Source organism: Neofelis nebulosa, chromosome 1, assembly GCF_028018385.1.
Source record: "Neofelis nebulosa isolate mNeoNeb1 chromosome 1, mNeoNeb1.pri, whole genome shotgun sequence".
Lineage (NCBI taxonomy): Eukaryota > Metazoa > Chordata > Mammalia > Carnivora > Felidae > Neofelis > Neofelis nebulosa.
In genome coordinates this window covers 99,368,312-99,383,746 of record NC_080782.1, presented here as the reverse complement: position 1 = coordinate 99,383,746, position 15,435 = coordinate 99,368,312, and the positions used below count along the sequence as shown (strand labels likewise).

Genomic DNA, 15,435 nt, shown 5'->3' with positions numbered 1-15,435 from the left:
TGTTAATTTCACTTAGGCTTTGTAAAGTCTAACAGCAACAAAAATACTTTCTGTTATATAAATTATTTGACTGTAGAAAGTCACAGAAGATGGGAAGAGCCAGGCTTTGTGAATGTGATGATCGGCTGTTGAATATTACATGATGAAATTTGCTGTAATTACAGTTATTAAAATGGAAAATAAAATACATAACATTATGCTACTCGTTTAACTAATTAAAAACACAAGGTAGTGTTAAAGCTCCCAACATTTCATTACCTGATAAAACTTCATTGGATACAGACAAGGATACCATAGTTATAGACTGGGCAGAAAAAAAAAAAGAAAATGGTAGCCGATGAAGGTTGTAAAGAAAAACGGAAGACCTAGAAAGCCTGTTCTCATTGTGTGGGTAGAAAAAGTTCTTGTAAATCATTTCCACTGAAGGTTTACTTCTTACACAAGGCAAAGGTTAGGATTAACTTATAGGAGGAATACAGGTGCCTGGGTGGCTCAGTCATTTAAGTGTCCAACTCTCAATTTCAGCTCAGGTCATGATCTCACGTTTTGTGAGATCGAGCCTGCATCAGGCTCTGGGCTGATAGCATGGAGCCTGCTTGGGATTCTCTCTCTCACTTTCTGTCTCTACACCTCCCCTGCCCATGCTGTCTCTCCCTTTCTCAAATAAATAAACGTTTTTAAATAATTGTAGGAGAAAGAGGGGCACCTGGGTGGCTCAGTTGGTTGGGCATCTGACTTCGGCTCAGGTCATGATCTCGCAGTTCACAAGTTCAAGCCCTGCGTTAGGCTCTGTGCTGCCAGCTCAGAGCCCCAAGTCTGCTTCAGATTCTGTGTCTTCCTCTCTCTCTGCCTCTCCCCTGCTCATGTTTCTCTCTCTCTCTCTCTCTCTCTCTCTCTCAGAAATAAATAAACATTTAAAAAAAATTTTAAATAATTATTGGAGGAAGAGATACTACAATATACCTCTGAATTGTGGGATGGTTTTTGTTTTCATCTTTGTATTTTTGTGTGTTTTCCAGGTTTTCTACAGAAATCATATTTATGATTGGAAAAAATGTTTTGCCGAAACCAGAAACCAGGAAAGAAGACATTTAATCTTCTAAAAATCTCGTTTTTCTTGAAGTTGCTAGTTTTTTCAGCCGTGGTTGGCAAAATCTTGACACCGTGTGTGTGTATGTGTGCGTGCATGCTTGTGCACACGTGTCTCGTAAAACATCCTTAGGCATGTGCTAGGCATTAAATGGTCTTTGAGATTCTAGTTCAGAGTTACCTCAAATATGTGAATCGTGGAAATTGGAATGGTCTACTATAAACAGTGTTGCTGAGATAGCCTAGTCTTCTTTATTGTGTCTCCAGTTACTTTATGATTTAATAACTATTTTAGGAGAAATACAATTGGAAAACATCCTGCTAATGAAATAAAGTTGTTACAAATGACTCACTTTTCACGTGGTCCCTTCTTCTCCTCTCTCCCCATCCTTGCATTAGAAATCCGGCCTCCATTTTCGACACACAGATAATACAGTCCAGTGGTTACGAGCAATGGAGTCTATTGGTCTACCCAAGGTAAGCCTGAAGTGGGAAGCCAAAAGGGGTCATTGCAAACTCCTCATTATGAAAAAGGACTTGGTATACTGGGGTATGTTAATGGAGCAGATGGCCTTATTGCCTCAGGCATGACAAATGTGAGGACTAAACAGAAATATGGAAGGCCTATACAAAGTAATCTATGACAAGAACTCAGAATTAAGTGTGTATACAAATTGAGAGCAGCTAGGTGTAACTGTGTATAAATGAAACAAGGTCAGAACAAGCTTTACAGGTAGATAGTTGATTTAAAATAGTCACCTCCCTTTTTTGTGTTGCCATGTGTACTTTATATAATGTATTATCTTAGTCTAGATTGTATCTCTCTAAATTATCGCCATAAAGGTATTTTTAGAAAGTATTGTTATAAATCATATTATCACTTTAAATGTTAAAAGCTACTGGGTTACAGCCCTGACTCTTGAAATAGCTGTCCCAAATAAAATTCTGCAAATATTCAGAGCTTCTTAGATTGAAAGAGCAGGTGCCCTTAAGCCTGAGAGACAAATAGACAAGTAGAGGAAATGAGGAAATAATTACATTTGTTAGAAATTGTCGAGTTATTTCTTGAACTTGTTATTTTGAAATAATTATAGAACCACAGGAAGTTGCAAAAATAGTACATCTGTGTATATCCTTCGTTCAGCTTCCCCCATTGGTGACATCTAGTAACAATAGTAAGATAATAAATTCACATTGGTTAACTAGGCTACAGACTTTACTTCTTTTTCACCATTTTTAGATGCATTCAGGTGTGAGTGTGTTTCCATACTGTTTTCTTCCATGAATGTATTTGTGTGACTACCACAATTAAGATACAGATACCATGGAGGAGTGGGACTTGTCATTTCATTTCCCTAACTCTGTCCCCTGGCAACCACTCATCTGTTCTCCATCTCTATAGTTTGGTCATTTTAAGAATGTTAAAAATGGAGTCATAAGTAGGTAATCTTTGGAGATCAACTTTTTCAGTAAGCACGATGCCCTCCAGATCCATCAGGTTTTTGTATGTGTCGATAGTACAACCCTTTCTGTTGATTATTCTGTATAGCTGTTTTACAGAAAGGGTGTAGGAGTGGTCCCGCTTGAAGGCAAGGAGACATGTTACTGATGTAAGACCTGTGTTGTTTTTGTTATTATTATTAGTCAAGGTTTAAATTCAAAACACCCACCACAACAAAAACAAGAGATTCCTTAATGCAAACTATGAATGCCTATTTTCAATATATCTGTGCTCATAACTGTTTTAGCTCAGCATATATTATCTCAGAATAGTCAATATTGATGTATTCTTTGATTTTTAATCAAATTACTTTCCCTTCTCCTAAAATGCTGTTCCTTCTGGGCACCAGTTAGAATTCAGAATTCATAGTTGTAGATTGTCATTTAGCATGTACTAACTGGGTAGGTAAACAGATTAATAAAGAAATTCAAATCGGATTTTTGGTATGAGGCACCATTATTTAAGTTAGGATAATTTTGTTAGGTTTCATAGATTAGATTTAAACCTTTTCCAATTGTGTGTGTTAGACCAGGTTCTCCTTAATTTTAAGCCAAATAAGAGTTCCATGTAGCAGATTCTGTTTTAACACTAATTTTTATGAAGTGATTGCATACTCTCATTGCAAGAATGAGCGTCCAATCGTGTATTGGCTGATGTATTTGACTCCTTTTAATGCCTTCACTTATCAATACTGAGTGCCTCCTCTCTGCTCAGCACCATGCTACGTGCTGGGGATACAGTAATGAATAAAATGTTCTGGTGAGCTAAATAAATTGATCCCATCTTACTGTCAAAAGAAGACCAATTCATAAAGGTTTTCTAAAAGAGCTGAAACAGTATTTATATAAATATGTATTTCTATGTAGAAGATATAAAGAAATGTAAAAGGTTGTTTAAAGGAAAGGGAATGGGGAGTTGTGATGATCTTTTTCCGTAGTGGAACTTTCAACCTGGTCACGTTCTTCAGAATGGGGAATCCTCTTCTGGCTAACGCTTGAAAAGCAAATGTGTTAAAGGAAAGTTGAAAAGACCTTTGAAATTTCCTAGGCTACAGCCATTGCTTGAAGCCCTGAGTGGCTATACATTTGTGGCCAAGGAAACTTTGCTTCTTTAATTTCTCAGCTTTTTTCAGTGTCTCACAGAAAACTGCACTTGAGTGTCTAATGCTACCGTATGATACATGATTTAATTTTAGTTTTTCTGTCACCTTTTCTAAAATATTTACTGAAAGCCAGCAGTGCTAGTGTGCTTATCTTAATCTTAGAAGCCTCCAGCCTAATTATCCATTTTTTGGTGCTTAGGAACAGAGAAGTTTGATGCCCTATTGTGAAATCTGTTTCTTATCAAGCTTTTCGTTTCAAGCTTAAAAGTAGTGTCAATGTGTATTAAAAGCCTCAGTGTTCAAACTTAACGATTCAGTACTTCCATATTTAGGTGTGTATCCAAAAGAAGTAATCAGGCGTTCAGCAAATTCAGGGATGTTCATTGCAGTGACTTTTAATAGGGACAAATTGGGAGCCAAAAAAAGTTCAGCCATGGAGAACTGGCTAAATTATTGTTCAGAAAGATGAAAGGTTCATACACATCCATTAAAAGGAATGTTCTTACAAAATGGATGGAAAATGGTCAAGCTCTACTGAGTGTGTCAAAATAGGCTAATAGTATTACAGTTTTGTTTTCACATGCATACATAAACATAAAAAATCAGAGAAGCATACTAAAAGTCCCATACCGAAGAATATATACCAAAATGCTAATAGTAGTAACAATCTGGAAAGTGGGATTATAGCTAATGTTTCTTTCACCCTTGATAATACTCTCCAGATTCTATCCGGTAAAATATATATTCCTTCAAGAAGAAAAAAATGTCAGTGCGTATTGTGTGTGTGCATATTTGTTTACACAACTGTGTAGCTAGGTTTTTAGTGTTATAATAAAACGCTGTAAGATGGATACCCTTCTTAGGCTAGGGTACCTCTGGTCCCTCACCAGAATGACGCTGCTACAGAAAGCAGAGTCTGAATCAGCCCATTCCTCGTGGACTGAAGCTGCCCACCTAGCCCTGTGGGCGCAGCCTTCTTGGAGTAGCCACCTGAGAACCCGTCACTCTCCTGAGCCCACTAGGGGGCGTACTGTCAGACGGGAGACCAGGTGGAGCGCTGGGTTTGCCTGTAGAGTGAGAGGAACCAACATTTGAGAGGTTCCTCTAAATTTAAGTAAATACACTACAGCGAGGACAATCAAAGCATCATTTGAGAGATTTAAAATAACTATGAAAAGCAAAACATAATGAACACATTGTTTCTTTTATTTTCCAGATATTTTATCCAGAAACAACAGATGTTTATGACCGGAAAAACATACCAAGAATGATATATTGCATTCATGCATTGAGGTGAGGAAAAAATACAGCTAGAAGTCTAGGAAGTAGATTTAAATGGAACTGGGATTTCTATTTTAGAAGAGGGATCTTATTTAAGTAAAATAATCTGAAGAATTTTTTTTTATTGGATTGAGTTGTGAATTTGGCACAAAAATTTTTTATTTTTTTAAGTTTACTTATTTATTTTGAGAGAGAGACAACGCCGTTGGGGGAAGGTCCGAGATAGAGGAGACAGAATCCCAAGCAGGCTCCCCACTGCCAGCACAGAGCCTAGTGTGGGGCTCAAACTCACCAACTGAGATTATGACCTGAGCTGAAACCAAGAGTTACACACTAACCCACTGAGCCACCCAGGTGCCCCAGCACAAAATATTTTAAATTGGCACAAAAATACAGTCCTTGAACTTGAAAAATACTTTTTCTAATTTTTAAAATCTAATCCAAAATAGAAAACCAGAAAATGAATTAAAGACCTATAAGTATACTGAGAAAATTTAAGTTGAAACTTCTAGGGAATCTCATAATATGTTACCACATTCTTGAGTTATGGTCTACTTTACAAATATAGCCAAAATACATCAAATGAGCAGCTTTAATGGTCATTACAATTTTGGTACTCTTAAATTATCGTGTAGCTTCAATTCTTACCATAGGCTGGTAAAGTCCAATATAAAGATAGTTTCCTTTGACCTTTGCTCAATAGAACTTGCACCATAAGGGTAAAGAAGCAGCATAGGAGTTGATACAAATGCATCAAATCAAGATACATTCATTATTTTAATGCAATTGTTTTACCTTATTTTTGGAGTCGCTTAAATTCTGCTAGCTCACAGATCATTTTTTATCTTACTGGCCTGGAAGAAATGTTATCTTTAGATGCTAACAAAGACAATTCTAAAAACCCACTTTGTGGCTGTTGTCTTGCATACACACAGGTAATGGCTGGAAGACTTCATGTCTAATTAAATTTTAAATTTCTTTTAGAACATCTGCCTTGTGTTTATATCACTACAAGTCATTTTCCTGGCAGAGTCTTCTGCATAGAGGTTTATATTAACTTCTTCCTGGCTCTTTTCCTCTCCAAAGGAAAAGGTTTCTACAATAAGTCATTGCACTGCTGGCCTACTAGAAAAGAATTTTGATTATGTCATATAATTTGACTTTTCCCCCCTGATCAGTACTTGCAAGATTTCTTTGGAAGATGACAGCTGCCACAAATATAGACCAAATGTTAGGTGCCTTTTCCGTAATTTCTTTTTATTCTTGTAATTTAGAATCGGGTGGAAAAAACAATTCTCTGCCTGCCTCCTCATGTGTGGCTAGTATATCATTATGCCAGCCGTGTTTCTAAAAGCTTTTTGTGCACAAATGCTTATTGTGAGGAATAATTTCAGATGTGTTGCCCAAAATTCCTTGTCAAATATTTTTCATAGTTTAGAATGATTCTGTGACCTATGAAAGCTAGCTACCATTAGTTAATGTCATTATCATATCCACACATCATAGTGCTAATCTCCAAATCTGTGGCATGCTCTTGGAGTATCTTGGACAAATTTAAATTGATTTCTTGAGGTGGACCCCTGGGGTGTTAATGTTAAGCTGCTTATGAAGAAATGGTGTGCTGAGTTCCTTTCTAGTGATGTCACTGTTCTTCCACAGAAATTATGTAGAACTGCCCTGAGACTTACGAATGTGTTTGTGATAGTTTTAACAGTGGCTTCAACAGCTTGGTAAATAAAGAAAAGGCACCTTCTTATTCTTGCCATTTGTATGCAGATGTTGGTATAGTTTCTAGGATTATCTTCTCATTTAGGCAGTTACTTATCATGGAAGTCTCCATTACTGTTACTCATTCTCAGCAGATTCCTAATAAGCCTATCAATCACCAGATCTGACCTTAAATAGGATCTTTAATGTTTGCCCAATAAATAGCATTCCCTGGGAGAATGCTATTCACTTTTCTCTGTCGTAAACTTACTGTACGGCTACTTCTTGGCATATGTCCAAAGTTGTTTTCTTTCTTTTTTTTTTTTTCTTGTTTTTTTATTTTTTAGTCTACAGTTTTTTCAAATGCTCAACTAACTGAGCCACCCATGCACCCCTAGTCTACTGTTTTTTTTATCAAAACATTTTTTCTCATTGGTTTAGGGTACAGTCACTCAAATGAGGCCAATATTCTGCTCTGTTGGGCAAGACGCATTTGGAAGCCAGGTAGCAGAGCTCTTGAATAAGTACAATGGGTTTGGTCTCACTAGATAATTAGAAGTGATGCTGGAAATAAACAAATACATATCCAGCCATTATATCCTGGCTGGGGATACAGCAACATTCCTAGTGTACTGAATCGTCATTACTGGACAGGAAATTAGGCAGGTCAGAGGTTCTGAGTATATAGATCAGGAGCCAGGTGGAAAGATCCCCTGGGTACCCAGGCACTACCATCCCGCTGCCTCAGCCCATTGGGCCTGGTGTGATCTGCAAAGTTCTCTCTCAGCCCTGCCGACTTGTCTTTTGTTTCCTGTCTTCTTGATGTGGGCTTAAACTTCATTAAGATCCTCTGGGGTTTTGCCTTTGCTTCCTGTTTGTGTCTGCTTTCCTCTTTTCCTGCCTGGTCCTCACCTTTTTACTCGTATTTCTGACCCGGGTCTTGCTTGCTGCAGCTCGTTGCTCCCTTTGTCTGCTTGGTGTTACCAAGCTGACGGGACAGTGAATGACAGCACAGTAGCCCCAGAGGAAATCCTAACCTCCGTGATAGGTGACCTCATTCTTTTTTCAAAGAAATGTTTGTTATCTTTTTTCTTATTTAAAAAAGAAAATTTAAATTCTCATCTTGGGAACAGTCGGAAAACTCAGAAAAAAATATCAAAGGAAAACTAGCTTTAAGTACCCATTATCAGGGCGTCAGGGTGAATCAGTTGGTTGAGTATCTGACTCTTGATTTCGGCTCAGGTCATGATCTCACGGTTCGTGGGTGTGAGCCCCATATGGGGCTCTTTACGGACAGGGTGGAGCCTGCTTGGGATTCTCTTTCTCTCTCTCTCTCTCTCTCTCTCTCTCTCCCCCTCCCCCCCTCCCCCACTCACTCTGTCTCTCAAAATAAATACATAAGCTTAAAAAAAAAAAAAAAACAGAGTACCCGTTATCACACCACCAAGTAAAAAACACTGTTTGTGACTCTCTTGGCATGATTGCACTTCAAATGTATACGTGGCGTATTTTCCCTTTGTGGCTTCACTAGGAATGTATGAAAGTCTACAATGAAAAGAAACCAGTTTAAGAAGTGAGAGCCTTGCTAACAAGTTACTGCTAATGATTTTTTAACCATCTGGGCTTTTATGCATGGAGAAGAACACTTTTTACGTGTTGTTTATTGCTCAGCTTATTAAACAACTGTTAAATGTGTAAACACTGGTTATAAAATTGAATTACTTTAAAAATTTTAGTAGAACTGATTTTTGGAATATGTCAAGTAACTTGAAGTGCAGATGAAAAACCCAGGTACGTTATTACAGACTTACCCCACTTAAACCTATTCTGAAAGATCTACATGGTAAGTTTCCCTAGTGTAATTATTTATACACTAGTTTTGACTCATCCTAGGGCTGTTATACATTGATCCATAGCCTGAGTTGACATAATTTTAATGGCACCAGAAATAAAAGAACACCTTCAAACGTCCCCAGGTTACAGATATGATTTTGATCAGTCACTTGTCGGGTAGCATATGGTACCAATTGGCTTCTTCCCCCGAGGTGAGTCAGACCCTGCCTACCAGGCATCAGGATAAACCTGACTGGTGAAATCAGTCTGACCTTTTAAATTTTCAGTATCAAGCTGAAATTTTTTTCATTTTCAGGTAGGTTTTTATTTTCAATCTGGTCCCCACCACTATCCCATCCCCCCTTACCCAGAAATGATTTACCACCTAAGTCTCACTTGGCCATGTTACATAACCCATTGTCCTGTCATAATGATGTATTGGCCAGATCTGTTAACATTATTAGAAGCTTATGTATGCCTTTGGAACATTTTCTTGAAATTAGTTGGGCATTCTAGAAGTTTCTCACCCATGAGATGAAGGGTTGACTCTACCTAATGTTCTTTGGGCCATTTGGCTAATTTATCATCTCAGATCATGTTTCTGGATCTTCTCTCTGCTTAACGATTTGTGACTGTCACTGTCAGGCCCTCTTTTCAGTCACTGTTATTGTCACAAACTGTGTTCTTCCGTCATTTCTTATCGTGGGTCACTTTCTTGGTTTTCTACCACACTCTGGCTTAGAGTTCTTGGTTTCTCTTCTTGCGGTGTAAGTATAATGTAAATAATGTAAAAACAAGTACATATCTCTACCCTGTAGACAGATGTAGAAAAAAACAAAGCACCTGTATTTTAATAACACTTCCCACCTTGCTGAAATCAATGCACATAATTATGCATGTCTTACTTTATCAATTTGTATTGCAATTTGCTTTCGTACAATTTGTACCATTCTTTTTTGATTGTTGTTTTGAACTCCTGGCCTTTCACAGACTTAACTAGGTTAGTATCTTAATTTTTTTTAAGTTTATTTATTTATTTTGAGAGAGAGAATGCAAGTGGGGGAGGAGCAGAGAGGCAAGGAATCCCAAGCAGGCTTCATGCTGTCAGCACAAAGCCCAACGCGGTGCTCAAACCCACAAACCATAAGATCATGACCTGAGCCGACATCAAATGCTTAACTGACTGAGCCACCCAGGCGCCCCTATAGGTTCTATTTTGATGGACCAGACTGATTTCACCTTGGTCAGTGGAAACTCTTTGGGGCCAGCCCCTTTATCCTTGTAGCCCTGGCCCTGACATTTTTGGAAATATCCTTGCTTTGTGGTTACAACAGGATGTTCCAGTGCTGTCATGATTATTTCTGCTTTAAGACCTGAAATCAACTACCCTCCAAGGAATCCCTTGCAAGCCATCTGTTCAGAATGATTTTTCTCATTCGATAGATTAGGGTTCTGGATTCTGCTTTTCTTACTGTATAAAGTTTCCTGGGCCGTTAAGACCCTGACAACAATAAGCTAAAGAAAGATCTGCCCACCTCCCCTCTATGTCATGGTTAATGCTCCTGCTGTGATGATGTCATGACTGTCCCAGCAGTCATGTTTTCACATGCAGTGATGGTGCCAAAGCAGCACACATTTGTGAGAATGGCTGTGGCGACCCCACTTCTGATGAAGCAGTTGTCCCGAGTGTCCTGAGCACTTAGTGAAGTAGGGCTCCTCTGCAGCCTTTCCACAGCCCGGTGGCTGCCTTGCTTACCAGGTTGATGTTGTGTCTGGTCCTCAGGGGTTAATGTAGAATTTTGCTTGTCTTATACTCTATACCTGAAGGACCCTTGACCTTTCAAAAAAAAAGTTGATGGCTCATACCAGACCAATTGCATATCTGATAGACAACGTGCTTGCATTTATCAATAGGCTTCCTAGAAATTGTTCCTTAACCCAAAGGGCGGGCTCTAATTCTGTATTTTCAGAAGGGATGTGCGGAGATGGCAGTATGTGGGATGAAGATGAGGACAGTTATACCTCACGTAGCTTTCAGATCACTTCTTGTTCAGAATTCTCCCCCCACACTTTCCCCCCTCCTATCCTGAATTAGTATCATGGCTCTGCCTTTTTGTCCTGCTAAACTCTAAACTCTTTGAGGCTGTGAATCATGCCAATCATGCCGTCACCTAACACAGCACATAAACACCACTGATCCCAAATTTACGTCTCTGGCGTACATGTTTTTAACTTTTTAGTTGGGTTAACTGAACTGATTTCCCTATGGTAAGGCTGCCTCAGGATCTTTTTTATTTTTAATTGAATATTAGAACACTGGATTTTGACAGGGTACTGGCAGTGATGTATGTGACAAAGATGGGAAAATAATTTGGTTCTGTAGAAAAAAATGATTTCAAACATGGAGCCAGTGAGGGAAAAATAGTAAAAGATTCTTAGTGTCGAAAATGGGGAAACTGATGTGATGAGTTATTAATGTGCTGTTATTAGGTTGCTTATTATTCATTTGTTAATAAAGGACACACTTATTTAACAAGGATCATAGTGATAATAAAACAAATAATTTTATGCCCGGCACTTTAAAAAAATTTTTTTTTAACATTTATTCAGTTTGAGAGACAGAGGTTGAGTGTGAGCAGGGGAGGGGCACAGAGATGGGGAGACGCAGAATCCGAAGCAGGCTCCAGGCTCTGAGCTGTCAGCACAGAGCCCGACACGGGGGCTTGAACTCACAAACATGACCTGAGCTAAAGTTGGATGCTTAACCGACTGATACCTGGCACTATTCAAAGTACTTTTTAACAGGTGCAGTCTCACTTAATCCTCACAGCACACCTGTGTGGTAACAGGCTGTTAATAATCCCATTTTATAACCAAGTCATTGGAGGTACAGAGAGCCTGAGGTCACACAGCTAGTATATGGCAGAGTTGGAATTCAAAGCCAGGCTGTGTGACACCAGATCCTGGGCTGTTGCTGGCTCAGTCATAGCAGAAGGGAGTCAGGTATTTCCACACTCCTAAGAAAATTCTAACAACAGCATCCAACTTGAACGTAAGCACAGGCCTCTAAGCTGTTAATTTGAAGAAGTTTTAAAATGAGAAATCTAGGAACCTCAGAACTGGAAAGACCATGAGAAGTTATTTTAGTCCCGATGCTTCTTTCACAGATGAGGGGGCCGAAAGCATGGGTTAGGTGACTTGCTCAGAGCCACACATCTAGGTGGCGCCAGTCTTGTGACCGCGATCCGGGTCTTACGATTCCAGTCCCGTGGTCTTCGTGGTCAGCTTGACACTTGGACTGACAGCCATTCATCTCACATCCTACAGCATAAAGTGAGCTGCCGACGATTTGATCCAGAAAAGCTGAAACAAATTCAGTCCCTGCCTTCCAAGTGTGCAGTTCATTGCTATGGCACCTTTTAACGTATATATTGAAAGTAGTAGGCTAAACCCTGATAGATTTTTTTTTGTTTTTACTTTATTGCTTCCTGTGCTAGAACGGATATTATTAATACAAATGGGAGCACATGGACCAGCGGTGCTTTACCTAACTCAGGACAACCTCTCTGAAACTTGCCTCTCTAAGCAACACAAGTGTGCTTTCCCTTTGGCCTGATAAGAGACTCCTTATTTCACACCACGTGCTTTCGTATCTGGGGGAAGCAAAGCTTTGGTGATATTAATTCCTTGGCTTCCTTTGGAACCCTCTTAGCCCTTTGTGTTGACTGTTAGGCATGAAAGGTGCTTAAAAAGTTGTGTTGAAGAACTCCAAGAAATTGGTGTCTTCTTGTTGTTTTTTTATATTGGACAGGCGGGTTTTTTTAATTATTGCTTCAAGATCAAGACTCTGTATTTCCTATATGCTTCAGGTAATGAATGGTCTCATTTGAATTTAAATGCTTGGGAAGGAGAGGGCTGCTCTTGTAGGTTCTTTTCAGCACGGGAATAGTGGATAAGTACAGAATAAACTGCCCTTTTGAGTAATCCTCTTAGAAGCGCCTCCCACGCAGAAATTCATTATCAGTCTCCCATACCGTGACAAGTAGCATTTTTTTAACAGCTAATAATTTAAAGTTCAACATTGGAAGCAATAATTGTTGAAAATTGAAGCCAAGTTAAAAAAAATGCATTAACATTTAGACATTTCTGGCGAATGTATGTACTATATGCAAATGAGATTTCTAACTGATCCATACTAATTTGAGAAAATCTGTTATTTGAAATAACTTTAAAAGTGATTCTTTGATTCAGAAGGTAACTTCTTAGCACCACCTTGTGGTAAGTTTTAGTTAAACCAGGATGTTTGCTTATTTGAGGTTTGTATTAAGTATTACAGCGTATAATGGAGAAGTAGAAAGTATCATTGAAATAAGTCGCCTAATTTCTTCAGTCCCACAGGGGAAAATTAGCACTTTCGTTTAGTATAATAGTTACAATTTCTATTACCAACAAACCTGTATTTTAAAAAAAAAATTTTTTTAACATTTATTTGAGAGACAGCATGAGCAGGAGAGGGTCAGATAGAGAAGGAGACACAGAATCTGAAGCAGGATCCAGGCTCTGAGCTGTCAGCACAGAGCCTGACACAGGGCTCGAACCCACAAACTGTGAGATCATGAACTGAACTAAAGTCGGATGCTCAACCGACTGAGCCACCCAGGCGCCTCATCAACAAACCTGTATTTTGTGGAAGCTTTAACACCTTTATTTTAGGAAGAGTGTGGTAGAGAAAATATTTTTTACATGGTAGATATTCCATGCATAGTGATTAAATGAACGGATAGACGAAGGAAATAATGTGAAAACAGTTGTGTCAAGGTCACTGACTGAGCACAACTCTCCTCGTCCCTTTCCAAAACTGACATGAAACTACTAAAGTAGTGATTAAAAAAAAAAATTACTGGGGCGCCTGGGTGGCTCGGTCGGTTAAGCGTCCGGCTTCGGCTCAGGTCATGATCTCACAGTCCGTGAGTTCGAGCCCCGCGTCGGGCTCTGTGCTGACAGCTCAGAGCCCGGAGCCTGTTTCAGATTCTGTGTTTCCTTCTCTCTCTGTCCCTCCCCTGTTCATGCTCTGTCTCTCTCTGTCTCAAAAATAAATAAACGTTAAAAAAAAATTTTTTTTAATTACTTGCAATAAGAAAGAATGCCATCCACTGGCCAGAAAGACAGGACTGGATTGACTGAGAAACAAGACAGAAGAACCTAGCACACAAATCACAGGATGCAGCAGAGCTGGGAGCTGTCCTGGGGCTTGCTCCAAGGAAGCAGGAAAAAGAGAGCTCCAAAATCAGTGTTGTTGAATGTGGACCCACTGAGTCTCTTGATCCTTCCTGGCAGCAGTAAGTGCAGATGCTGAGGGCAGTGTAGCATGCCAGTCCCCAAGATAGCTAATGGCCCCAAGAAAGCCCCCAAGAGAGCTAATGACCCCAAGAAAGCCCCCAAGAGAGCTAATGGCCCCAAGAAAGCCCCCAAGAGAGCTAATGACCCCAAGAGAGCTAATGGCCCCAAGAAAGCCCCCAAGAGAGCTAATGGCCCCAAGAGAGCCCCCAAGAGAGCTAATGGCCCCAAGAGAGCCCCCAAGAGAGCTAATGGCCCCAAGAGAGCCCCCAAGAGAGCTAATGGCCCCAAGAAAGCCCCCAAGAGAGCTAATGGCCCCAAGAAAGCCCCCAAGAGAGCTAGTGACCCCAAGAAAGCCCCCAAGATAGCTAATGACCCCAAGAAAGCCCCCAAGAGAGCTAATGGCCCCAAGAAAGCCCCCAAGAGAGCTAATGGCCCCAAGAAAGCCCCCAAGAGAGCTAATGGCCCCAAGAAAGCCCCCAAGAGAGCTAATGGCCCCAAGAAAGCCCCCAAGAGAGCTAATGGCCCCAAGAAAGCCCCCAAGAGAGCTAATGGCCCCAAGAAAGCCCCCAAGAGAGCTAATGGCCCCAAGAAAGCCCCCAAGAGAGCTAATGGCCCCAAGAAAGCCCCCAAGAGAGCTAATGACCCCATGAAAGCACAGGGAGCCCCGATGTAAGAAGGCAGGACATGGGGCACCCTTGTGGTGTCAGCCCTGTGTTCCCATGCAGTCTCCCTAAGGCTGGCTCCTGTCAGGGGATCCTGTGGTCAACAATGGCAGAAAGTGAGTCTCAAGCCCCTAGAGGATCCCCAAATCACGAAATGCCAGACCTTTGAGGGAAACCAACACTCCGAAAGTGGCATTAGATTGAAGAAGAAGAAGCGACACCCAAGGAGAAAATGAAAATAGTAAACCATGTGCTATTTATAATTTATTCACCTTACCTACTTAACATATACTTACTGAACACTTATGCTTAAGTAGAACAAAAACAAAGGTAAAATTAAGAAAGAGGAAAATTGGATACAGATGAAATTAGAAAAACTAATAAAATATATAGTTGCCTAAATTTTTGCTATGTAACATGAAAATGAAAGGATGGATCTAAAATTTTAGATGATCCACTTGTTGGGATGAGCACTGGGTGTTGTACGTAAGCGATGAATCATGGGAATCTACCCCTGAAACTGAGAGCACACTGTATACGCTCCATGTTAGCTAACTTGACAATAAATTATATTTTTAAAATAATAATAAAATAAAATTCTAGATGATCCCAACATTGCATATGTGGGGAAATAGAAGTGCCAATATATCAAGGATAATAGATATTCATTAGCTTAGTTTTTGATTAAGAATGTTAACTTTGGGGCTCCTGGGTGGCTCCGTTGGTTAAGTGTCCGACTCTTGGTTTTGGCTCAGGTCATGATCTCACGGTTTCGTGAGTTCGAGCTCCACATCAGGCTCCAAGCTGACAGCACGGAGTCTGCTTGGGATTTTCTGTCTCCCTCCCTCTGCCCCTCCCCGACTTGTGCTATCTCTCTCTCTCAAAATAAATAAATAAACTTAAGAAAATTAAAAAAAAAA

At 39.9% G+C, this 15,435-nt stretch overlaps 1 protein-coding gene across 2 annotated transcripts in view; it reads left to right on the top strand.

Annotated features, from left to right (window-relative positions):
* Positions 1–15,435, top strand: part of IQGAP2 (IQ motif containing GTPase activating protein 2) — a 312,421-nt gene that overhangs the window by 163,821 nt on the left and 133,165 nt on the right. For both annotated transcript variants that reach the window (XM_058729192.1, XM_058729182.1), the window contains exons 4-5: positions 1,489–1,566; positions 4,909–4,985. In XM_058729192.1, the coding sequence (XP_058585175.1) occupies positions 1,489–1,566; positions 4,909–4,985 (155 nt within the window). The remainder of the gene's footprint in view (positions 1–1,488; positions 1,567–4,908; positions 4,986–15,435) is intronic.